The 27,215-nt window shown below is 38.9% G+C and overlaps 2 protein-coding genes across 3 annotated transcripts in view; both read right to left on the minus strand.

The window, feature by feature from the left end:
* Positions 1-24,702, minus strand: part of LOC120298242 (zinc finger protein 84-like) — a 57,178-nt gene extending 32,476 nt beyond the window's left edge. Inside the window, exon 1 of the mRNA XM_039321746.1 lies at positions 24,642-24,702. The gene's annotated coding sequence lies outside the window, so the exon portion shown is untranslated. The remainder of the gene's footprint in view (positions 1-24,641) is intronic.
* LOC120298243 (zinc finger protein 84-like) lies at positions 1-24,722 on the minus strand. 2 transcript variants are annotated; one of them, XR_005554009.1, is made up of 3 exons: positions 24,642-24,722; positions 2,349-7,019; positions 1-1,002 (listed from the first exon to the last, which is right to left on the minus strand). XR_005554009.1 is itself a non-coding variant. In XM_039321747.1 (2 exons), the coding sequence occupies exon 2, from the start codon at positions 6,481-6,483 to the stop codon at positions 4,705-4,707; it is 1,779 nt and encodes a 592-aa protein (XP_039177681.1). In that variant the 5' UTR covers positions 6,484-7,019; positions 24,642-24,722; the 3' UTR covers positions 1-4,704. The 2 variants fall into 2 exon arrangements, 1 of the variants encoding a protein (XP_039177681.1); XM_039321747.1 differs by having other exon boundaries at positions 1-7,019.
* Between the last annotated feature and the right edge of the window lie 2,493 nt (positions 24,723-27,215).

Consider the following 27,215-nt stretch of genomic DNA (forward strand, 5'->3'; position numbering starts at 1 on the left):
GAATTCGTAAAAGTCCTTTATTTTTTTAAGGCTTTTATTTTTCCAAAAGATAACTGCTTGTGCATGCTCATACACCCTAGTTTTTAATCTTTTTGTGCCCTCACCAACATAGTTACAGGAACAGTCCTTACACTTGATCTTATAAATTATTGCAGATTTTTCTTCATTGGGGAGTGGATAGTTTGGGTGCATGATCTTAGATCGTAGAGTTTGATCTGGTTTATGGGCCACTTTTACATTAAAGGGAGCCAGTAATCTAGCTGTTGCCTCTGATACACCATTAATGTATGGGAGGGAGATACGCACATTTTGTGTTGTCGTCCTGTCAGTTTCTTGCAAGTTTTTGCAGGATCTGTACGGCTTACTGTACTTCCTAATGAATCCAGTAGGGTAACCATTATACTTGGAGGTCCGAAATAGATGATTCCTTTCCTCAATTTTGGTCCTGGTTGTACTGCAGTGTGAATCGATACGTTTGAACAATGTTCTTATATAGCTGATTTTATGGGCCACTAGATGGTTGCTCCCATAATGGAGGGTCCTATTGGTATGGGTCGGTTTACGATACACTTTTGTGCGTAGGGTCCCATCCAGTTGACGTTGGACCAACACATCCAGAAAGGCTAACGTACCCTGGTTCTCTTCCTCTGCTGTAAAGCGGATATCTGAGTACACAGAGTTTAGCGCCTCCATAAAATCAGCCTTATGTTGTTTCTTAATAACTACAAACGTATAGTCCACATATCGGACTCAAAATTTGGGGTGGAACTGAGACATCACCATGGTTTCCAAACGTTGCAGAACGGCTTCTGCCACTATGCTTGAGATAGGGGTTCCCATAGGTGTTCCTTTGACCTGCTCGTATAAGGTCCCTTGGAAAGTAAGATACATTTTTAAACATAATGTTGTTAATTTCACTAGGTCGTCAGTATATAGGGAATCTTGATGTCGTCCTTGTCCCATTTCATTAAGGCCGTCTCTTAAGGTCGTGACTGCCAAGTCCTGCGGGATGGAGGTAAAGAGTAAGGTGACGTTAAAAGATATCATCACCTCATCCCCCTCCACCTTTAGGAACTTGACTTTTTCTAGAAATTCCAAGCCGATCTCACTGATTACCATCTACCACATGGCTGATGCGGCTACTCAGCCACCTGGCTAACTCTGAGGTTGGTGTGCCTTTGAATGAGACAATTGGACGTAGGGGAGCCCCTTCTTGATGAACCTTTGATAAGCCATAGAACCTGGCTATGGCCGAATCCCTCGGGCGTATTTTCCTCAGAGTGTTTTCATCCATTACTTTACAGTGTTTGAAATTATCCAAAAGTTTGTTTATACTATTTTTGAGCGTGGTCATGGGGTCTCTGGTAATGGTTCTGTATGCCGTTGTGTCACTGAGTAATGACAGGGCTTTATCGGTGTATTGTGTTTTGTCCATAACTACCGTCACCCTGCCTTTATCCGCTAGCAGAATGATAGTATGGTCTTTTCTAAGTTGTTCTAAAGCCTCTTTTTCGCCCCTGGATAATATTTGATACCCTTTGTGACCTAGTAGCAAACCTGTGATTCTTTGTCTAACAGAATTTTTGATCTCGTCACCCACCCCAATCTGTTGTTCAGCAGGATCCAATGCTGCCAAAAAATCCAATGGTCGTGCATCCGCCAAATTATGTCCCACATCCCGTTCAAGCAGGGTTATCTGTTCCTGGGTCAACACTTTAGAGAATATGTTATGAACTAACCCCTTGGTGTAATCACAGTCCTCCAACATCTATAACGTTTTCAACTTGTGTTGGAGTGTCGTGGTTGTCTGGCAGCTTGCCCTCATAGTGGCTTGATGAATCTGGCGGTAAAGTGCAACGAAGTGCTGGTACGTTAATTAAATGTTGCAGCACTCATGATAGTCTTGGACCCGTGTCTTACAAACCTCTATCCGCCTATGTTGGTCATTGATTAGAGCTAACGTTTCTCCATGATTGCATCTGAGGAGACCTCCCCATTAAATCTTTGAGAAGGAGATCTATAACTGATTCTATGGAGTGGCAAATGGCCATCTGCCAATTTCAGTATCGCTCACTCCGTGCTCTAATCAACAACCAAGGGACCTCACATTAACAAACCCATTCTGGCTTGTTACAACTACCCATCATTTCTGTTTCTCCAGAAGCATTTGTGGAAACAGAAGTTTACTTTAATTAAATAACTTGTGAAATTCTCAGACTTTTAAAAGAAGGAATAAAATCAGGGGGGACAGGACCCAGAAGAACCAAGAGGGATCACAGGCACCTTCAAACGCCCAGAGTGTCACACCCAGGATGAGCTTTCAGACTAAGCAGCCGACATATTCTTACGTTAAAGAAATTCATTCCCAACATTTTTTGAACATTTGTGTCTACTCATTGTTGCCATCCACGGGGACCTGAACTTCCATGATGTCTATCGAATCTGGTTCAGAATTTGGAAAATCATCAGGGAAATCAGAGAGATCTTCTGTGATTCTTTCATGTTCAAAGGCTACAATCCGACTGAAAAAACAAATGGCTGTTTTAGAGAGAAACCATAGCTTAGTTGTCCAGTTTGAAATGTCCTAATTTCCCCATAAGACTGGCAATGACGGAGAAGATAATCGCTGAATCTGAGAAGGATGCCAATCAAAACATATCCAGTTAGCCATTCTAATTTTTTAAACTGTGCCTAATGAATTGCTGTATTTTCATAGAATTTAGGACTAGGGCAGATAGCAATGCAACAATAAATTACGAGGCAGAAGCCTAACTGCAGCTCACGTCATCAGAGGCAGAGAGTGGTGGGACTGATGTATGATTGAAACTGAAATTTTAAATTTTAAATTTATCAATGAAGAGGGACGGGAAGCTGAGTAAAACAGATTACTTAGAGATGCAGATTGCACAAGAGACAGATTACAAATTAACAATCGTATGTGTTAGAAACCCACCGTATGTATCACTGAGCAAGAGTTGGGTAATGAGCTTCACATTATCTTTTTATTATTAAATTCATTCATTATTAAACAATCACTGCCCATCTCGCCGTTTGAGGCAACTCTGAGCGACTTCCCTTGACCTAATGTCCATAGCAACACTGAAAATACCCATTTTTTCCCCTTATCAGCAATGAAGCCTTTTCAACTGTATTTTTCCCCTCAAGTTAGGTAGCAAAACAGAGAGGTTTGTCTCTCTTCTGCGTGACAGTATGGCCAAATGACAGCTGCTTCCACAAGTCCACCGCATGGGACGGCTGCCAGGGCCCACTGAAAATAACGGCTGCTTCCAGGACACAGTCCCAAGGGCCAGGGATGCACGCCCTCCCCTCCTTCCCCAACGTTAGGATCAGAAATCTTAGAAAGAGGAGGGTGTGAGGCGTGAGAGCAGAGGGTGGAGGAGGCCTAGAGATGCCTACAACAGGCAAACCTGGGCCTGCACTAAGCCTCCAATAGCTTCCCCCAACCCTGAGGTAGCCAGTGATCCACTTAGTGACTGACACATTCAATTAATGGCTGCATCAGAGATAGGGTAGTTTAGGAAACAAATCTCACTTAACAGCTGTTGCAACATGCAACCATAATTGCAAGGCCCATGACAGTTAGATCTTGAGGACCTTTTCTATGCTGGCTGAGGAATTCTGGGCCTCAAAATCTGGAGGAAGCCAAGGTAAAAGACGTGAAACTCTACATGTGGGAATTATATAATCAATATGGGAATTATATAATCAATATTCAAAACTACCACCCAGAAGCCTTTTTGATGAAATCCACAACTTATACAAAAGGAAATATCCAGTAGCTGCTGCTGCTAAGCAGAAATTGGCAGTTAGCCCTCTTCCATTTTCCTTTTCTCTCCACCTACAAGTCTAGTCCTGAGACATGTTTGAATAAAAAGATTCAGACTACAAGTCAAATAGTCAATGTCTCAACTACAGTTTCAATGGGAGATCACAAATGAATTTCAAGCCTTTTCTAAATTCTTCAACTTTTGCCTCATGTGGATTTCCTCATGTGCAATAAGGAATGATTTATGAGTGAAGTAACGTCCACAGACTGGACATTTGAAAGACTTCTCCCCCGTGTGAGTCCTCTAGTATCTCAACAGGATGGAATTCTCAATGAAATCTTTCCCACAATCAGGACATTCAAACATTTTCTCTCCTGTGTGAGTCCTCTGGTGCGTCACGAAGTGGGAATTCTCACTGAAACTTTCCCCACAGATAGGACATTCAAATGTTTTCTCTCCTGTGTGAGTCCTCTGGTGTGTCACAAGGCTGTAATTCTCACTGAAACTTTTCCCACAGCCAGGACATTCAAAGGATTTCTCTCCTGTGTGAGTCCTCTGATGTTTCACTAGGTTGGATTTCTGACTAAAACCTTTCCCACAATCAGGACATTCAAAGGGTTTCTCTCCTGTGTGAGTCCTCTGGTTTTTCACCAGGCTGTATTTCTGACTGAAACTTTTCCCACAATCAGGACATTCAAAGGGTTTCTCTCCTGTGTGAGTCCTTTGGTGTCTCAAGAGTTTGCAATTCAGACTGAAACTTTTTCCACAATCAGGACATTCAAAGGGTTTCTCTCCTATGTGTGTAGTCTGATGTCTCACCAGGTTGGAATAGCGACTGAAACTTTCTCCACAACAAGGACATTCAAAGGATTTCTCTCCTGTGTGAGTCCTCTAGTATCTCAACAGGATGGAATTCTCACTGAAATCTTCCCCCAAAATCAGGACATTCAAAGGGTTTCTCTCCTATGTGAGTCCTCTGGTGTGTCGTGATCTGGGAATTCTGATTGAAACTTTTCCCAAAATCAGGACATTCAAAGGAATTCTCTCCTGTATGAGTCCTCTGGTGTGTCACCAAGTTGGACTCGTGATTGAAGCTTTTCCCACAATCAGGACATTCAAAGGGTTTCACTCCCGTGTGAGTCCTTTGGTGTCTCAAGAGCTTGTCATTCTCACTGAAACGTTTCCCACAATCAGGACATTCAAAGGGTTTCTCTCCTGTGTGAGTCCTCTGGTGTTTCACCAGCCTGTATTTCTGACTGAAACTTTTCCCACAATCAGGACATTCAAAGGGTTTCTCTCCTGTGTGAGTCCTCTGGTGTTTCACCAGCCTGTATTTCTGACTGAAACTTTTCCCACAATCAGGACATTCAAAGGGTTTCTCTCCTGTGTGAGTCCTCTGGTGCACCACCAGGTAGGAATTGCAACTGAAACTTTTTCCACAATCAGGACATTCAAAGGGTTTCTCTCCTGTGTGAGTACTCTGATGTCTCACCAAGTTGGAATAGCGACTGAAACTTTTTCCACAACAAGGACATTCAAAGGATTTCTCCCCTGTGTGAGTCCTCTGGTGTTTCATAAGGCTGGAATTCTCACTGAAACCTTTCCCACAGCCAGCACATTCGAAGGGTTTCTTTCCTGAGTGAGTCCTCTGGTGTTTCACTAGGCTGGATTTCTGACTGAAACTTTTTCCACAATCAGGACATTCAAAGGGTTTCTCTCCTGTGTGTGTACTCTGATGTCTCACAAGGCTGAAATTCTCACTGAAACTTTTCCCACAATCAGGACATTCAAAGGGTTTATCTCCTGTGCGAGTCCTCTGATGTTTCACCAGGCTGGATTTCTGACTGAAACCTTTCCCACAATCAGGACATTCAAAGGGTTTCTCTCCTGTGTGAGTACTCTGATGTCTCACCAGATTGGAATAGCGATTGAAACTTTTTCCACAACAAGGACATTCAAAGGGTTTCTCTCCTGTGTGAATCCTCTGGTGTTTCACAAGGCTGGAATTCTCACTGAAACTTTTCCCACAATCAGGACATTCAAATGGTTTATCTCCTGTGTGAGACCTCTGGTGTCTCACTAGGTAGGAATTCTCACTAAAACCTTTCCTACAATCAGGACATTCAAAGGGTTTGTCTCCTGTGTGAGTACTCTGGTGTGTCACAAGGCTGGAATTCTGACTGAAACTTTTTCCACAACAAGGACATTCAAAGGGTTTCTCTCCTGTGTGAGTCCTCTGATGTTTCACAAGGCTGGAATTCTCACTGAAACTTTTCCCACAACCAGGACATTCAAATGGTTTCTCTCCTGTGTGAATCCTCTGGTGTCTCACTAGGTAGGAATTGCAACTGAAACCTTTCCCACAATCAGGACATTCAAAGGGTTTCTCTCCTGTGTGAATCCTCTGATGTATCACCAGCTGGGAATTCCAACTGAAATCTTTCCAACAATCAGGACATTCAAAGGATTTCTCCCCTGTGTGAGTCCTCTGGTGCATCACTAGCTTGGATTTCTGACTGAAACCTTTCCCACAATCAGGACATTCAAAGGTTTTCTCTCCTGCGAGAGTCCCCTGTTGTGTCATGAGATTGGAATTGTGGGTGTAACATTTCCCACAATCAGGACATTCACAGGGTTCCTCTCTTGTGTGAGTCCCCCCTGGTGTGTCACCAGATTGGAATTTTGGCTGTAACATTTCCCATAATCAGGACATTCAGAGGGTTTCTCTCCTGTGTGAGTACTATGTGCATAATCAGTTGTGATTTGCAATCTGTGCTTTTACAACAAGAGACACAAGTACGGAGCTTTTCCACAGCTGATATTCTTGAGGAAGTCAAAAATATGGACAATCCCTTGTTTAGTGATGCTTTCGTTCAATCCGTTTTCTTCCTCACAGGGCGAGGCCTGCATGGCTCTCTGCTCTACTGACTTTCCTACTCACCTTTCCCTCCAACTGACTTCCAGATATTTCCTTATTTTACTGAATGAAAAATAATCTCCCTTCACTTTTCATGTAATGTATCCTTGAGTTCTGAAAAATCTACTTATTCCAGTTTGAAATCTTTCTTGATTTTCTCTCTTTTTTTCTAAGAGCTGCTGGAGGAGTGGGAGAATTGTGTGGTTTTCTGAAGGAAACAGAAAATATTTTGATTTCTGGCTTGGTTTGCTTTCCTTTTCAATGTTGCTTGTTATTCATAGCTGTCCAGAGGGCTCTTCTTCCCATCCTCTTTTCTATAAGATTTAAAGAAAAGTGTAACTTTAATATTTATAAAATGGTGAAACATATGAAAAAAGAAAAAAAGTATACATTACAATGATAAAGCAAACATGCCAAAACGATGGAATAATCTCTTACATTGTTTATTATTCATCTGATACATGGAAGACTATTGACATCCATGTTCAAATATCCATTCAATCAAATTCAGTTGTTGATTTGGGTAAACTTTCTTGTTGACTTCGGTCAATCATAAATCCTTAGGAACACAAAAGGTTATCATCAAATATATCTGGAAGTGATGGGGATAGATTATATAATTCCAGATATATGCATACAGAGAGAAATATAGACACACACCTACAAATGTGTATATGGAGAAAATCTATGTCTTTCAATCCTGGAAAAATGTCTCAAAATAATTTACAGTCAAAGCTTTTGAGGTAATTTTAGAAATGTGGCGGCTTTAATTGATGGATAAAGAATAACAGAGTTGGAAGGGACCTTGAAGGAAGAAGGAAGAATTATAATGGTGGAAATCACGATAAATAAAAAAATTGTTGATTATGGCAATACATGCACCAAACAATAAACACAGAAAAATATTGGAAATGGAATATCAAATATTTGTTTAGTAGGCTTTAATGCAATTATGAATGAAAAATTAGATTACAAAAGTAGTCAAATAGGGAAAAAAGGAAGAAAGAGATTATCTAAGATGTTTGTTAAAATGGCAGAAGAAATCTGCGAACAGAATGTCTGGAGAGAAATGAACCCAAAAAAGACTCAGTATACATTTTATTCAAATAGACACAAATCATGGTCTAGAATTGATATGATATAGATGTCCCCTAAATTAAGAACTAATATACATGAGAACCAAATATTTGGGCTGACCATAATCCGATGAAGCTGAGTTGAGCAGGAGTAAAGATGAAATCAAGGTGGACATGGAATCAACTCTTATCAAAGGAGAAAGAATTTCAGAAATAGCAGTAAAGGAAATGGAATTCTTTTTCAAAGAAAATAAAAAAGAAGACATTTCATTTCAATACATATGGAATACAACCAATGCATACTTTGGAGGATTAGCTATAACTTATACGGTTGAAAAGAATAAAGAGAAAAAGCAAGTGTACTACGCTAAGGGAAGAGTTGAAAATATTGGAGCTAGAACTTCAAAAAGATCCACAAAAAAATCTTCTTAAAAGATAAATGGAGATAATTAAACATGAACTAAACCTAATAGAGTCAGAAGAATTCACTCAACAAATGAAAAGAGCAAAAGAATTTTTTTCGAAAATGTAAATAAACTGGGAAGATTGATGGCTTATAAATTGAAAAAAGAAAGAGAAAAAAGTTGATAAACAAACTGCAAGATGAGAAGGGAGATATGTAACTCCAAAATGAGGCAATAAAAAAATAGTTAAAGAATATTATGAAAAACTATAGACAATAAAAATGATAAAACTCCAGGATGGGGATGGGCTACCTGCAGAGTTCTATAAATGCTTTCAAGATATATAATAATAATAGTAGTAAAGTTGGAAGGGACCTTGGAGGTCATCTAGTCCAACCCCCTGCTCGGGCAGGAAACCCTACACCATTTCGGACAAATGGCTGTCCAGTCTCTTCTTAAAAACTTCCAGTGTTGGAGCATTTACTGCTTCTGGAGGCAAGCTGTTCCACTGATTAATTGTTCTCACTGTCAGGAAGTTTCTCCTTAGTTCTAGGTTGCTTCTCTCCTTGATTAGTTTCCACCCGTTGCTTCTTGTCCTGCCTTCAGGTGCTTTGGAAAATAGCTTAATTCCCTCTTCTTTATGGCAGCCCCTGAGATATTGGAATACTGCTATCATGTCCCCCCTTGTCCTTCTCTTCGTTAAACTAGACATACCCAATTCTAGCAACCGTTCCTTATATGTTTTAGCCTCCAGTCCCCTAATCATCTTTGTTGCTCTTCTCTGTACTCTTTCTAGAGTCTCAACATCTTTTTTACATCGTGGTGACCAAAACTGGATGCAGTATTCCAAGTGTGGCCTTACCAAGGCATTGAAGAGTGGTATTAATACTTCACGTGATCTTGATTCTATCCCTCTGTTAATGCAGCCTAGCACTGTGTTGGCCTTTTTGGCAGCTGCAGCACACTGCTGGCTCATATTTAGGTGATTGTCTACTAGGACTCCGAGGTCCCTCTCACAGTTACTACTATTGAGCATGGTGCCACCTATGCTGTACTTGTGCATTTGGTTTTTCTTGCCTAAATGTAGAACCTTGCTTTTTTCACCATTGAATTTCATTTTGTTAGTTAGTGCCCAGTGTTCAAGTCTGTCCAGATCCTTCTGTATCTTAAGCCTGTCTTCTGGAGTGTTGGCTATTCCTGCCAGCTTGGTGTCGTCTGCAAATTTGATGAGTTCCCCATCTATCCCTTCATCCAAATCGTTGATGAAGATGTTGAAGAGTACTGGGCCCAGAACAGAGCCCTGGGGCACCCCACTACACACTTCCCTCCATATAGATGCAGTTCCATTGAGGACCACTCGCTGAGTACGGCCGGTCAGCCAGCTACGGATTCATCTGGTGGTGGTTCTGTCTACCCCACATTTTTCTATCTTGTCAAGTAGTAGGTTGTGATCTACTTTATCAAATGCCTTACTGAAGTCCAAGTAAATTATGTCCACAGCATTCCTCTGATCCACTAATTTTGTCACTTGGTCAAAGAATGCAATAAGATTTGTCTGGCATGATCTATTTTTGACAAACCCATGTTGGCTTTTAGTAATGACTTTGTTTGCCTCTAGGTGTTTGTTGATTCGTTGTTTGATTATCTTTTCCAGGATCTTCCCAGGTATTGAGGTCAGGCTGATAGGTCTGTAATTTCCTGGATCCATTTTTTTTCCTTTTTTGAGGATGGGAACTACATCAGCTCTTTTCCAGTCCTCTGGTAGTTCCCCTGTGTTCCAGGATCTTTGAAAAATATAGTTCAGTGGCTCCGATATCACATCTGCCAGTTCCTTGAGAACTCTGGGGTGTAATCCATCTGGTCCTGGCGATTTGAACTCATCTAGGCTGGACAGGTGCTCCCTAACCATTTTCTTGCCTATCTTAACTTGTGTTTCTGTTTTGTTTTTTATGGCACTATTTTTGATAGGTTGGTCTGTTTTTTCCCTTTGTGTAAAGACAGATGCAAAAAATGAGTTAAATAGTTCTGCTTTCTCCCTGTTGCTTGTCACCTTCTTGCCACTTTCACCCACTAATGGACCAATCATTTCCTTCACTTTTTTCTTGTTTTTTACATGTTGAAAGAAGCTTTTTTTGTTATTTTTGACTTTGGTCGCAAGCCTTAGTTCATTTTGAGCCTTGGCTTTCTTCACTTCATCTTTGCAGGCTCGGGCTATTTGCTGATATTCTGACTTAGTTATGTTCCCCTCTTTCCACTTTCTATACTTGTCCTTTTTATCTTTCAATTTGTCAGAGAGTTCTTTATGCAGCCATGCTGGTTTCTTTTGAGAGCTGTTGTTTTTCCTCTTTGTTGGTATTGTGCTAGACTGTGCTTTTATTATCTCATTTTTCAAAATTTCCCAAGCTTCTTGAGTTGTTTTCCCCTTGAGGATTCTCATCCATGGAATCCTTCCCAAGCCCTCTCTAAGTTTATTGAAATTAGCTCTCTTGAAGTCCAAGACTCTAGTTTGACTGTGTTCTATTGGTTGTGCTTCTATAATGTTGAATTCTAATATTGCATGATCACTTCCTCCCAGGGTTCCTATGGCTTCAACACCGTCTATCATTTCATCTCTGTTAGTGAGAATTAGATCCAAAATGGCTAATCCCCTAGTTCCCTTCTCTACTTTTTGGGAGACAAAGTTGTCTGCTAGGTTTGCCAGGAACCTGTTTGATCTTCCACTTGGTGCGGAGTTTGTCTCCCAGTTGATGTCAGGGTAGTTAAAGTCCCCCATTACTATTGTGATGTGCTTCCTACATACCTTAGTTAGCTGACTAGCAAAAAGTTCATCTATTTCCTCTGTTTGGTTGGGTGGTCTGTAGTATACACCTATGGCAATGTCATTTCCCCCCCCCCTTTTATATTGACCCAAATGCATTCAAGACAGTTTTTATCATTGTTGTACTCTATTTCTGTGGAGATGTAGTTATTTCTTATATAGAGAGCAACTCCACCTCCTCTTTTATTTGGTCTGTTTCTTTTAAATAATTTAAATCCCTCTAGCTGTGTGTTCCATGTGTGAGTTTCATCCCACCATGTTTCCGTAATGGCAACAATATCGTATCTGCCCTCATTAACCTTAATTTCTAGTTCACCCTGTTTGCTGTTCATACTCTGTGCATTGGTGTATAAACATTTGAGTCCTTTGTGGGTGGCCCTGTGTTTCCTTTCTACATAACCTGTGTGGTGCCTGAGTTCCCCTATTGTCTTACCACCTATTTGGTTAGTGCACTTTATGTGGCACTCGCTATTAGAGGCTTCATTTTGATTGATAGCAAGGTTGGTATTCTTGTCCACACACACATCTATGCTACATGCACTGATAGCCCTATAGTTTTTAAATTGCCGGGGACAGGGTTGTTCCGTATCAATTAACTCCCTGTCCCCGCTGTTTAGTTTAAATTTCCCTCCAGAAAATCTGTGAATTTATAGCCGAGTAACTCAGTCCCTTTTTTTGATGGATGCAAACCATCTCTTTTGTACATCTTTTGATTGGACCAGCTACTGACATCGTGACTAATATATCCAAAGCCTTCCCCTTTACACCACTCCTTTAGCCACATATTGAATTGTGCTATGCGCTGGCCTTTTCCGTTTTGCTCCTTATACACTGGTAAAACCTCTGAGAAAGTAAGCCTACAGCCTATTCTGCTAAGTTCCTTCCCCAAGCTCTGGAAATCATTCTGCACAGAGAGTACATCTTTTTGGGACAGATCATTAGTGCCATATTAAGCTCTCCAATGAAGGAAGCTTGTAATGAGGTACTATTAAAGGCTAAATTACCAAATACATGGATGGAAGCAAATATTACCTTTATACCAAAAGACGACTCAGATTTATTACAGATAAAAAAAGTATAGATCAATATCTCTATTGAATGTGGATTACAAAATTTTTGCTTCAATAATAGCAGAGAGATTGAAAAGATTTTTGATTGAATTTATTCATCCATATCAAAATAGACTTTTACCAAAAAGACAAATAAAACACAGCTTAAGGATTATTTTAGATACATTATTAGAATACTATGAAATGCACCCAGGAAAACACATAGCACTAATATTTTTAGATGTTCAAAAAGCCTTTCATAATGTAAGCTGGCAATTTATGACATAACAATTAAACTGCATGGATTTTGGAAAAAAGTTTATAAATGTAATTAAGAGAATATATCATAAAAACAGCAAAACTAATTGTAAATGGAGACTATTGAGCTATGATAAAGATGCAAAAATGCGAGAAAAGATGCGAGAATTACAAAAATGGCAAAATCTTTGGGAAAGTAATTATAAATTGACCATGGCAACTTCTTATAAAGAAAACTGATATAAAATGTTCTATAGATGGAGCTCCTTAGGTACTCCATTTCTTCTTGCAAAATTTGAGTTAACTCTAAAAACCTGATCCAATTCTTTTTTCAAGAAGATACAAGAAGCTGAAATAGAACCAAATATTTGGGCAGATCATAACCCAATTAAAATGACCTTGAAAGGAGCTAGGAAAAGATTAAAATGGTTCTTGAATAAATATATATTGAAGGAAAAAGAATTCTTACAATTAGCAACAAAAGAAATGGATTTCTTCTTTAAAATTAATTAAAAAAAAAGAAACTTCTATCCAAATTGTATGGGACATGGCAAAAGCATACTTCAGAGGTATGGCTATAACTTATGCTTCCATAAAGAACAAAGAAAAGAGACAAACACAGTATAGATTGAAAGAACAGCTTATCGTCTTGGAAGCTGAGTTACAAACTGATCCACAAAAGAAAAATCTGAAGACACAAATAGAATTAATAAAACCCAAATTAAACTTACTTGAGATGGATATAATGGCACAACAGATCAAACGAGCTAAACAGAATTTCTTTGAAAATGCTAATAAACCAGGAAGATGGCTTGTATATAGATTGAAAAAAGAAAGAGAAAAATGAAAACTACAAGACTCAAAGAGAGAGTTACACTGCTATAATGATGTAATGAAAAAAATTATTAAGGCTTATTATGAGACACTTTATAAGGCGGAGATTCAGGATTATTTAAAAGAAGCAAATCTTCCAAAGGTTCCTGAGAATATGCGACAGAGGTTAAATGAGAAGATTTCAATAATGGAGATTACAGAGGCAATAAAAAAACAAAAGAAAGATATGAGCCAGCAGTGTGCTGCAGCTGCCAAAAAAGGCCAACACAGTGCTGGGCTGCATTAACAGAGGGATAGAATCAAGATCACGTGAAGTATTAATACTACTTTACAATGCCTTGGTAAGGCCACACTTGGAATACTGCATCCAGTTTTGGTCACCACAATGTAAAAAAGATGCTGAGACTCTAGAAAGAGTACAGAGAAGAGCAACAAAGATGATTAGGGGATTGGAAGCTAAAACATATAAGAAACGGTTGCTGGAATTGGGTATGTCTAGTTTAACAAAGAGAAGGATGAGGGGGGACATGATAGCAGTCTTCCAGTATCTCAGGGGCTGTCACAAAGAAGAGTGTCAAGCTATTCTCCAAGGCACCTGAAGGCAGGACAAGAAGCAACGGATGGAAACTGATCAAAGGAGAGAAGCAATCTAGAACTAAGGAGAAACTTCCTGACAGTTAGAACAATTAATCAATGGAACAACCTGCCTCCAGGAGTAGTGAATGCTCCAACACTGGACAGCCATTTCTCCGAAATGGTGTAGGGTTCCTGCCTGAGCAGGGGGTTGGACTCGATGACCTCCAAGTTCCCTTCCAACTTTATTATTATTATTAATTATTATTATTACCCGCAGAATTTTATGTAGCCCTACAAGATACTGTAACTCCAATTTTGAAAAACTTATGTAATGAAATTTTTACACAGACAAAAATACCGAACTCATGGACTGAAGCCAATATCACTTTGATACCCAAAGAAGATACTGACCTTACATAAATGAAAAACTATAGACCAATATCGTTATTAAATGTGGATTATAAAATCTTTGCTGCAATATTGGCAGAAAGAATGAAAAACTTTCTAATTGAATTTGTACATCCAGATCAAAACGGCTTCCTCTCTAAAAGACAGATAAAGAACAACTTAAAGATTATCTAAAATGCTTTGGAATACTATGAAAATTATCCAGGGAATCAGATGGCACTTATATTTCTTGAGGCACAAAAAGCTTTTGATAATTTAAATTGGCAATTCATGTTTCAACAGTTATAGGAAATGGATTTTGATGAGAACTTTATTAAAGCAATTCAAGCAATTTATAAGAAACAAACAACAAAAATACTTTTAAATGGACACTATACAGATGGATTTGATATTAAAAAAGGCACGAGACAAGGATGTCCACTCTCCCCTTTGCTATTTATTCTTACATTGGAGGTATTGACTAGAAATATTAGACAAGGCATGGAAATTAAAGGTTTAGAGATTAAAGACCAGAAATATAAATTACAGGCTTTTGCGGATGATCTGGTTTTTATTTTAGAGGAGCTACTGGAAACAGCTCCTAAACTTTTGCAGAAAACCGAGAATTTGGAGAAGTGGCTGGATTGAAAATAAATAGGGGAAAGACTAAAGTTTTTTAAAAAAAAATTAACTGAGAAACAGAAAATCCAACTTGCCAAAAAGACAAATCTTCAAATAGTTAAAAAAGTTAAACCTAACGGCAAAATATACAACACTAAAAGAGGACAAATATGAGAGAGTAATAAAACAAATAAAAGTAGATTTGGAAAAGTGGGAAAATCTTCAATTATCACGACGGTTAAGATGAACATTTTACCAAAGCTAATTTTTTTATTTCATACAGTTTCTGTTAAATTGAGCAAGAAATTTTTTGACGACTTAAATGCAATAATATTAAGATTTATATGGCAAAGAAAGAAAGCAAGAATTAAATGTAAACTCTTACAAGAATCTAAAGACAGAGGGGGTTTTGGACTCCCGGATTGGAGACTTTATTATCAAGCAGCTATTCTGCTTTGGATTAAACAATGGATCACACTGAGAAATAAACGACTTCTTTACTTAGAGGGACATGACCTCCAATTAGGTTGGCACGCCTTTTTATGGTATAAGAAAACTAAAGCACATAAATACTTTCAAAATCATGCCATAAGAAACATATTGCTTTCAGAATGGGAGACACCAAATGTATACGAAAATACCTGAGTGGCTTTCAACACAGAAGCTTTGAAAGAGGTCAGGTGTCTTCCAGGTGCTACTGCCAGTAGGGACAAGAAGCGTATTTCTAAAATAATCAAGAATGGCAGCAAGGACTGTGATGTGGAGGCTATTGTACATCTTGGCACTAACGATCTGTCCCAAAAAGATGTACTCTCTGTGCAGAATGATTTCCAGAGCTTGAGGAAGGAACTTAGCAGAATAGGCTGTAGGCTTACTTTCTCAGAGGTTTACCAGTGTATAAAGAGCAAAACGGAAAAGGCCAGCACATAGCACAATTCAATATGTGGCTAAAGGAGTGGGGTAAAGGGGAAGGCTTTGGATATATTAGTCACGATGTCAGTAGCTGGTCCAATCAAAAGATGTACAAAAGAGATGGTGTGCATCCATCAAAAAAAGGGAATGAGTTACTCGGCTATAAATTCACAGATTTTCTGGAGGGAAATTTAAACTAAACAGCGGGGACAGGACGTTAATTGATACGTAACAACCCTGTCCCCGGCAATCTAAAAATTATAGGGCTATTAGTGCAAGTAGCATAGATGTGTGTGTGGACAAGAATATCAACCTTGCTATCAAGAAAAATGAAGCCTCTAATAGCGAGTGCCACACAAAGTGCACTAACCAAATAGGTGATAAGACAGTAGGGGAACTCAGGCACCACACAGGTTATGTAGAAAGGAAACACAGGGCCACTCACAAAGGACTCAAGTGTTTATACACCAATGCACAGAGTATGAACAGCAAACAGCGTGAACTAGAAATTCAGGTTAATGAGGGCAGATATGATATTGTTGCCATTACGGAAACATGGTGGGATGAAACCCACACATGGAACACACAGCTAGAGGGATTTAAATTATTTAAAAGAAACAGACCAAATAAAAGAGGAGGTGGAGTTGCTCTCTATATAAGAAATAACTACATCTCTACAGAAATAGAGCACAACAATGATAAAAACTGTCTTGAATGCATTTGGGTCAATATAAAAGGGGGGGGGAAAATGACATTGCCATAGGTGTATACTACAGACCATCCAACCAAACAGAGGAAATAGATGAACTTTTTGCTAGTCAGCTAACTAAGGTATGTAGGAAGCACATCACAATAGTAATGGGGGACTTTAACTACCCTGACATCAACTGGGAGACAAACTCCGCACCAAGTAGAAGATCAAACAGGTTCCTGGCAAACCTAGCAGACAACTTTGTATCCCAAAAAGTAGGAGAAGGGAACTAGGGGATTAGCCATTTTGGATCTAATTCTCACTAACAGAGATGAAATGATAGAAGGTGTTGAAGCCATAGGAACCCTGGGAGGAAGTGATCATGTAATATTAGAATTCATCATTATGGAAGCACAAGCAATAGAACACAGTCAAACTAGAGTCTTGGACTTCAAGACAGCTAATTTCAATAAACTTAGAGAGGGTTTGGGAAGGATTCCGTGGATGAGAATCCTCAAGGGGAAAACAACTCAAGAAGCGTGGAAATTTTAGGAAATATCTTGATATTCTTCACCCTAGAAAGGAAATCATTAGTAACCCAAAAAAGTCAATTCTAGAATAAGATTGGTGCCTATCTGAAAAAAAGGTAAAATCTTTTTCCTCAATGTTCCGTTCTCTCCAAATGTCTCTGAGTTCCAAATCATCCTTTAAATAAAAAAAAACTTTAGGAAGTCTTGCATGATTAGAAACTTTAGAAGAACCCTTCTTATCTTTACTTGAGTCTAAAACACCATTCCAATCTCCCATCATAATAACTGACTTATGATCCAAAGAAGTTAATTTATGGTGAATCATCTTGTAAAAATGTTTTTGTTGTTGATTGGGAGCATATAATCCGACAAGAAGACTCTTATCATTTATTAATAAATCAATAACATATCTTCCTTCTGGATCAGAATCAATTAACTTCGGTCAAAGCTCCTTTCTCACATAAATAACTACACCTCCTTTTTTCTGCAAAGTAAGAGCTATGAAATGTATCCCCAGCCGGGGGTTAAACAAATATTTTTGATCTTTAGAAATCATATGAGTCTCTTGTAAACAAATAATATCATTTCTGTGTTGTTTCAAATAATGAAAGATTTTCTTTCTTTTCTGTGGTGAATTTAGCCCATTAACATTCCTAGTTAGAAGCTTTGCCATTCTTAGCAGATTGAAGCCTTTGGAACAAAACCTCTAGATTTGCAGTCGATGACCTCTTTGGCCTTGCTCCTCCCACTGGCTCTGAAGTAGACTGTGATGAAACTCCATCATCTACCTTTTGTTGTTGTTGCTGTTGTTGTTGTCTTTCTCTGCATTTATAAGCAGCACGTGTAATTCTCTGTTCCCTTGGGTCTTCCATTATTTGCAAATTCTGTTGCATAGATTCAACCAATAATTCTTCTCCCAACAATGGCATTGAACCTACAGCCAACTCTGCTTCTGCCTTACTCTCATTTTTTTTTAATCTTGAAGATGGTGGTGGACTTCCTTTTAAAATAGTAACATAAAAATCTCTTGCTTTTGAAATTGTATTAAGACGATATCGTGTGCCAATGTAAGTCACCACTATCCCCACAGGTATATCCCATCTAAGTTGAATTTGTCATTTCTTAAGTTCTTCAGCCAAAAAAGCAAAGTCTTTTCTTTTTCTGAGAATTTTGGAAGGTATTTCCTTTAAAACTATCACATCCTGAGCTGCAATCTGAAATCTTTGTTTATAGAAGGCCTGTATAATTTCATTACGAAGTGATTTTCTTGCAAAATAAACCACCACATCTCTTGGTAATTTTCTCTGTTTTGCAACCCACGAATTGACTCTGAAAATCTTTTCTATATCTCTCAACATTAATTCAGGATCAATTTCCAAAATAGAAGCCAGTTCTGCTGCAACTTCTTCTTTCAAATTCTCCTGAACATTTTCCTTCAAGCCTCTTATTCTCAAAGCATACTCCATTTCTCTATATTGTGACATTATAATTTCATTCTGTGCAACATCCACATTATCTTTTATTTTTTCAACTCTTTCTTGTAATATTTCAACATTACCAGCCACTTCGTCCACCCGGTCATCAATCTTTTCCACAAGGCCAGCAAGCCCTTGGAGTGCCAACACAATATCTTCCCTGAGCTCATTATTTTTTTGAGCCAGGAGCTCTGCTGTTTTTTCTAGTGTCTTATCTAAAGCATCTTGTAAATCCTTAAGAGTAAGTGCCTGAGGTGGAGGCGAAGTTGGAGAAGGTTTAGGTTTCGGTTGTTGTACAGTCTGAGTTACTGGAGAGGCAGTTGAAATTTTAGGAAGAGAAGAAGGTCCAGGACGTTTTGAAGCCATTTTAAAAAGAAAAAAAAAGAAAGGGTTCCCCCCCTTCCTTTTTTCAAAAAGTAATAAAATAAGAATAAAGGAGAAGAAAAAGCAATTCCCCCTTTAAAAGGAAAAATTTTTCTTTAAGTAAATCAAATCTGTTAGATTGTTAAAACTTTGTTGCCAGTTAGAGATAGTGAATGGAAAGTAAAAAGTGAAAGTTCTCAGACAAAGAAAATAACAAAGAAGCAGGATTCCTCCACCATATTTCTTCACTCCAGTTGAAATAATAACAGAAGATGTTAATTCACACTGAGTTAGGTTTAAAATAAAATCATCCAATTCTTATCTTCCTGACAGCTCTGTCTGCTTTTAAGTTAACTTACTGTTTTCATTTAAACAGCAGCAGTGGAGGCAGCGTCTAGCTTCGTTCTCCCGCCGGAGAACAAAGGCGTCCAGGAAAAGGGAACAGCACCCAGACTCCGAGGGAGCTCTCACTATTCGTCTCCCAGGAAAAAACTGGGAGACTTGTGAGGCTCTACCTCTATCCAGGCAAAGGCTCACCTTCCTCCCTTCACCCGGGAGGAAGGTTTCAAGTCGCAAAACAGCTGATCGGCGCTGTTTTTCCGACTTTTACACTTCCCTGTGACAGACGGCTGTCAAATAGCCGCCATCGTCACCGGCACAGCCACCGGAAGTCCTTCTTTGTTAAAGTTTGAAGAGAGTTAAGGGTTAGTATGATTTTGGTTATTGTATAATTAGTAAACTTAAATAGATTATGTTTAATATGTTTGTATAATCCTGTACTTTGCTCTGGGAAGTTGGGGGGGAGGGGGTGGGGGGAGGATGGGTTGAAGTTTAAGTAGTTCAGATAAGTAGAAATAGTTTTAATGTATATAATATTGAGGTTTCAATTTGGAGAGAGGAATTCCTCGGGCATTTCCCCTGGACCGCATCCGGAGTGAGAGGACAGAAGAAGGCGAGAAGTAAGTAGGAAGGTGGAGGAGAGGGGGTGAGTGAGGAAGAAGAAGGAAAGAGGTAAGTTGGTTAGAGGGTGGATGCGGTTTGGGGGGAAATGGGTGAGCAATACCGAAAATGGTGTGTATTAATTTGTTTATTTTTTATCTGAAGTATTTTTAAGAATGTAGTGTATTGTAAAATTGAAAATAAAAACTTTTTACAAAAAAAAAAGCAGCTTGGGAAATAAAAGCACAGTCTAGCACAATACCAACAAAGAGGAAAAACAACAGCTCTCAAAAGAAACCAGCATGGCTGCATAAAGAACTCTCTGATAAATTGAAAGATAAAAAGGACAAGTATAGAAAGTGGAAAGTCAGAATATCAGCAAATAGCCCGAGCCTGCAAAGATGAAGTGAGGAAAGCCAAGGCTCAAAATGAACTAAGGCTTGCGACCAAAGTCAAAAATAACAAAAAAAGCTTCTTTCAACATGTAAAAAACAAGAAAAAAGTGAAGGAAATGATTGGTCCATTAGTGGGTGGAAGTGGCAAGAAGGTGACAAACAAAAGGGAAAAAGCAGAACTATTTAATTCGTTTTTTGCATCTCTCTTTACACAAAGGGAAAAAACAGACCAACCTTTCAAAAATAGTGCCATAAAAAACAAAATAGAAACACAAGTTAAGATAGGGAAGAAAATGGTAAGTGAGCACTTATCCAGCCTAGATGAGTTCAAATCGCCAGGTGGATTACACCCCAAGGTTCTCAAGGAACTGGCAGATGTGATATCGGAACCACTGAACTATATTTTTCAAAGATCCTGGAACACAGCGGAACTCCCAGAGGACTGGAAAAGGGCTGATGTAGTTCCCATCCTCAAAAAAGGGAAAAAAAATGGATCCAGGAAATTACAGACCTTTCAGTCTGACCTCAATACATGGGAAGATCCTGGAAAAGATAATCAAACAACGAATCAACGAACACCTAGAGGCAAACAAAGTCATTACTAAAAGCCAACATGGGTTTGTCAAAAATAGATCATGCCAGACAAATCTTATTGCATTCTTTGACCAAGTGACAAAATTAGTGGATCAGAGGAATGCTGTGGACATAATTTACTTGGACTTCAGTAAGGCATTTGATAAAATAGATCACAACCTACTACTTGATAAGATAGAAAAATGTGGGGTAGACAGAATCACCACCAGATGGATCCGTAGCTGGCTGACCGGCCATACTCAGCGAGTGGTCCTCAATGGAACTGCATCTATATGGAGGGAAGTGTGTAGTGGAGTGCCCCAGGGCTCTGTTCTGGGCCCAGTGCTCTTCAACATCTTCATCAACGATTGATGGGGAACTCATCAAATTTGCAGACGACACCAAGCTGGCAGGAATAGCCAACACTCCAGAAGACAGGCTTAAGATACAGAAGGATCTGGACAGACTTGAATACTGGGCACTAACTAACAAAATGAAATTCAATGGTGAAAAAAGCAAGGTTCTACATTTAGGCAAGAAAAACCAAATGCACAAGTACAGCATAGGTGGCACCATGCTCAATAGTAGTAACTGTGAGAGGGACCTCGGAGTCCTAGTAGACAATCACCTAAATATGAGCCAGCAGTGTGCTGCAGCTGCCAAAAAGGCCAACACAGTGCTAGGCTGCATTAACAGAGGGATAGAATCAAGATCACGTGAAGTATTAATACCACTCTTACAATGCCTTGGTAAGGCCACACTTGGAATACTGCATCCAGTTTTGGTCACCACAATGTAAAAAAGATGTTGAGACTCTAGAAAGAGTACAGAGAAGAGCAACAAAGATGATTAGGGGACTGGAGGCTAAAACATATAAGGAACGGTTGCTAGAATTGGGTCTGACATGATAGCAGTATTCCAATATCTCAGGGGCTGCCATAAAGAAGAGAGAATCAAGCTATTTTCCAAAGCACCTGAAGGCAGGGCAAGAAGCAACAGATGGAAACTAATCAAGGAGAGAAGCAACCTAGAACTACGGAGAAAAATCCTGACAGTGAGAACAATTAATCAGTGGAACAACCTGCCTCCAGAAGCAGTAAATGCTCCAACACTGGAAGTTTTTAAGAAGAGACTGGACAGCCATTTGTCCGAAATGGTGTAGGGTTTCCTTCCTGAGCAGGGGGTTGGACTAGATGACCTCCAAGGTCCCTTCCAACTTTACTACTACTACTACTACTACTACTACTACTATTATTATTATTATTATTATTATTATTGGATGCATTTGCCTATCCAAATTTGATTAACTATGACAAACTTGTTAGTTATAAAGATATTGTCAGAATCCAATTATATTTCATTTCTAGATATCTACTATGGAAAACCCCCATTTCTGCTCTCTCTGGATTCTGTCATACTACAAAGGGGAAGGGGGACGAGCAGGGGGTTTTTATGGCTCGCACTTCCTTCAGTAAACTACAAAAGGACTGGATGTTGATTCCTATCAAGAGGACTGACCATAACAATATGGCCATTGCCTTTCATCTACTCAGCTCTCTGAAGTCTTCCTTTTGCCGGCAGTGAGGGAAAAGGGGGGGAACAAGGCAACGCCTGGAATCTGGGAAAAAAGGATGAGTGATCGTCGCCGGAAGAACTGTGGGGTGGGGGCTGCTTGGGAACACTTAAAACATTGAGGGAGGGAGAGAACTCCTCAGGTCCTGTCTAGAACACCTGCAACCATCTTCTCCTAATAAAGATGCCTGTTGGAAGAGATATTCCAAGAGTTCTGTCTTCTTAAGATGTACAGTGGGGTGGGCCCTTACAGATATTTTGGATAAAGATGGAAAACTTAAAGACAGGCAAGCTCTTCAACAACAAGGTATTGATTTAACATGGTGGCCCCATTTGCAAATTCAAACAAGATACGAAAAAGATATAAAATCTACCCGATTTTATAAAGAGCAGACTCCACTTGATAAAATACTTTTAAAAACAGACGAGAACCTGATTAAGAAACTCTATAAATGTCTGCTAAGATGGAAGATGGAAGAAGGACAAGTAAAAGAAACAATGATAGTATGGGCATAGAATTTTGGATACTCTATAGACTTAGAAGACTGGCAAAAACTTTGGGACAAAAGCATTAAACTTACTAAAGTAGCAACACATAAAAAAATTTATATAAGAAGTTTTATAGATGGCATATGACACCAGTTCGATTAGCAAAAATGTTTAAAAATGTATCGAATATTTGTTGGAAATGTAAACAAAACCCAGGCACTTACTACCATGCCTGGTGGACATGCCCTAACGCAAAGAAATATTGGCTTAAGATTCATAGATGGCTGGAAAAGATGACAAAAGTACAGATAGAGATTAAACCGGAATTGTTTTTGCTAGGAATAGTAGGATCTAGCTATGGTAAAGAGAATGACTATTTAATATTACATGTATTAACAGCTGCAAGAATAGTATTTGCCCAATTTTGGAAAAATGAAAACGTACTATCTGATCAGGCTATAATTTTGAAAATCCTAAACTGTGCAGAAATGGATAGATTAACTTTGGAGATGAAGGAGAAAGAAGACTCAATTTATTTCAAAACTTGGGAAAATTTTAACCATGGTTAGAGACACGTTAGAATATGAACAGAACTTAAATTGAATTGAATTTTAAAATTGAATAGAATAAGTGATAGACCTTTAACTAAGTTTTACTTTTTCTTAGATTAATAATATCTGTATTACTAGTGACTCTAAATACTAATGGTGATGATTAGAATTAGTCGATGAGTTATTAAATATAAATAACTATTTAGAAGAATTTTACTTATTTATCAAATTTTAGTTATATATGATTATAGTTAATTCTACCTTTATAATTGTTTACTATTATATAAATTATATTTATTTAACATTTAGATCCGGACGGTAGTTTGTTTGTTAAAGCTTGGGATTATTATGGGGAGTCACCCCATTATTGTACCTACCCTTATCCTACCCCAAATTCCTATTCCCATTCCCCCTATACCCGTTTTCTGACCCTATCTTTTCCTTACCTATACAAAATCTAATAAAATATTTACCCAAAAAATGTTCTATAGATGGCATTTACCACCTGCTAGATTAGCAAAAATGTCTAATAAATGTTGGAAATGTAATCAAACACCTGGCACATATTACTATGTGGTGGCCTTGTGCTAAAGCAAAAAAAAAAAAAAAAAAAAAAGGGCAAAAATACACACTTGGTTAAAAAAGATGTTAGGAAAACATGTAGATTTTAAACCTGCACTCCTTTTATTAGGTATGATATCAGAAAAATTTAATAAGCAAAGTGTATATTTAACATTGCATGTATTAACAGCAGCAGGGATTGTATTTCCTCAGCACTGGAAGAATGAAGAAACACCACTAGACAAAGAGATAATCAAGAAGATATTGGACTGTGCTGAAATGGACAGACTTACATTGAGGATCAAACAGAAAGAAAATACAGAATATTTTCAAACACGGAATTTATTTCATCAATGGTTGGAGAAAAGGGGTAGACACTAAGAATGGAAATTGTATTATTAAGCAAACAAATTGGACCAGACAACACGATGTTTATTAAGCATTGATCAAATGTAATAATAGAAAATTAGTTTTAAAAAATTGTAAAATAACAAAGTTGGAAGGGACCTTGAAGGTCTTCTAGTCCAACCCACTGCTCAGGCAGAGGACCCTATTGCTATTCCTGAAAATGGCTGTCCAGTCTCCTCTTAAAAGCCTCCAGTGACGCAACACTCACAACGTATGCAAGGAAGCCATTCCCAAAGAATCAACCTTCACTTGAAGGAGACTTTTGAAATCTTCCCACCAGCAGAAAATCGCAGCCCCCAGTTTAACAGCCTGCAGCACCAGAGGACTTAAAAGTTGGGGAGGGAAGGGATTGGCAGCAGGAGCAGCTGAGATGCTTCAGCCTAGTTGCTTCTCTGCTTGGACGCCGTGGAGGAAACCAAACAGCCCCGCTTGCTCCGACCTGCCCTCCACTCACCTTCCAGCTGCTGCTTCAATCCGGGAAGAGCACAAAATCCTCCCTACACACCATCTTCCTCTGATTAGTGATCAGGAAGAGGAAGTTCCTGTGCGCTTCCCTTCTCCTCACCTCCTTTCTAGCAATATAGTACTCGATGGTTTTAACTCCTTTAAACTCAAACACAGATGCCGCCTTCTTTATTGTCTGCTTTATAGGCACAGATGTTGCCTGTTTGACCGCGGATAGGAGGGGAAAAACACGCTTGTCCCGTCTCTGCCTAAGGTGTTTGTACGATTTCCCCACCCGATTAAAAGCTATCAAATCGTTTCTGACTTCTAGCAACCGACCTTTGCAACAGAGCCTAGTGCAGGGGTAGGCAACCTTGGCTCTTTTATGACTCATGGACTTCAACTCCCAGAATTCCTGAGCCAGCATGGCTCAGCTTGGAAACCTCCCCCTTTTCCCTCAGCATGGCTGGCTCAGGAATTCTGGGAGCTGAAGTCCACAAGTCATAAAAGAGCCAAGGTTGCCTACCCCTGGCCTAGTGAAATGTGATGCTAGTTAGATTAGTTCCATTAGAAGATTAGCTATGTGCTGAGCCCCAAATGTTCATGAGGGTTTTACACAATTACACAATCAGCCTTCCTAGGGGTGACTCTCAGTGGAGATCAAAACCTCTCTGCATCTGAAATCTTTATGACTTATTTAATGTGGCTCCCAAGGTTTTAGGACATAGCAGCAACATCAGGCCAGGTGCTGCAGGGGAGCCAACTTCACTCCTGCTGGCCAGGGCTGCATCCAAGAGCACCCAGCATACCAGCTTCATTCCTGAAGAAGGAGAACCTATATATGCTAAATGCCATGTACTTCTGTAAATTTGCATGCACAGAAGTCTCCATTAGGTCACAGGGAGAAAAATATACAGCAGGGCCCAAAAATAGGGGGCTAAGAAAGAGCGGGTGATTGTGAATATATGGTAGAAGAAATATTTCTAAAATAGATTTTTAAAAAGAAAACAGAAGGGAAGAATAGAATATCCCACCAAAGCACATGGCCGACTGATCACCAGGCTAACCTTTTTAGAGGGACATCCTGCACTGCCGTTTTTAATGTACATCTGGTAGGTTTTGGATGGGGATAGTGGCCATTTCAGCTATTGGATCTGAGCTCTGTTGCATGGAGGAATCTGGAATAAAAGAAGCGCAAGGTATATTTTATTGATCCCCTTTTCATTCAGGAATTAAAGATGGCATACAAAGAACTTCCTGTGTAGCGTGCTGTAATTTATGGCGTAAATGTCCCAGCCCTCCAGACAGCTTGCCTGCCTACCTACAATGTGATCCACTAGAAAAAAATTGTAACCAGTCCTCTGGATTGTGTTAGTGAAATGAACAAATGTACAATTCCTTGGTTTCTTCTAAATTCAGGATGATTCATCTGCAGACTTTAAATATCAGTTCATTGCTCTAAATATTGTTTCTCTCTTTACTTTTAGGCATTCCTTAGAAAACCTTAAATAAATTTTTACTTTCTTTTAAATGAAAATTATGACATGGTATTATATGTCATGTGTTGTTGTTTTTCTTCTGAGGTTTATTTATCCATTTTTAAGAACTGCTAAGGACCAGATGACTTTACTATGTCCTGATATGTAAAAACCATAGAACTCTTTTTCATATGATCCTATGAGCACACATGAATGGATGGTTCTGCAAAAAGGACCCAGGTGACTTTGTGAGCTGAGCTGAGCTCTTCCCAAGAAGCTGCGACTGGGAGCACAGCCACTTCTCAGAAGCCGCCTGACCATGGATGGAAACTGCGGGCTGGTTGGAAAAGGCTGAAGGGGATGTGGATTCCAAAGATTTGGAGTTAAACAGACTCGATGCGTGATAAAACTGGACTTTCTTAAGAAGATTGGGGAATGGACTTATTTTATTTAACTGGAAAACAATTTAGACTGAACTTTTTTGGTAAAATAAATCGACAACAGAGGTTTATCATTTTTGGGAATAAGACACAATTGTTGGGAAAGTCCTCAATCAAAATCTTAAGGAAAAGCTTTATTATTAAGAATCAAATGAGTATATTTGATCCTGGATGGATCAGAAACAATGATTGGGGTGACTTACCATAAATAACAAGCCATTGTAGTTAAATACAATAGATGGTTAAGAGAGGGCTTTGATGTTTAACTTTACTGTTGGTTCATCTGTTCAGCATTTTGCCTTTATACAGAGTAGATAGATGAAGGACAAATTGATTCTAACTAGAGGTAGAAATTCACAAATTTTGAGCCTGCTTTCTGAGGATAGGAAACTGATATTGTTACACTATGTTTATCAACATTCAACTGATTTACTATATGTAATTCTGTTTTTGTCTTTTGTAATGCACATTTCTTTTTTTTAATGTTTTGCCCATCTTCTTTTGTTGTTGTAATTTTTTTTTTGGGGAGTTTGTATTCTATCTTAATTTGGCTAATATTTTTTCTTTCAAAAGGCCCCTTACCAGAAGCAATTTCACATGACTGCTCTGTACCAATTTTCTAAGCTGCCTCTAAATCTAGAATCATAGCATCATAGGGATGGAAAA

The sequence above is a fragment of the Crotalus tigris genome, unplaced genomic scaffold, assembly GCF_016545835.1.
Source record: "Crotalus tigris isolate CLP2741 ecotype Arizona unplaced genomic scaffold, ASM1654583v1 scf7180000023825.297174, whole genome shotgun sequence".
In the NCBI taxonomy this organism is placed as follows: domain Eukaryota; kingdom Metazoa; phylum Chordata; class Lepidosauria; order Squamata; family Viperidae; genus Crotalus; species Crotalus tigris.

What these genes read in the sequence shown, in the direction of transcription:
- LOC120298243 (XM_039321747.1), bottom strand. Translation starts at nt 6,483, where the DNA reads ATGTTACAGCCAAAATTCCAATCTGGTGACACACCAGGGGGGACTCAC.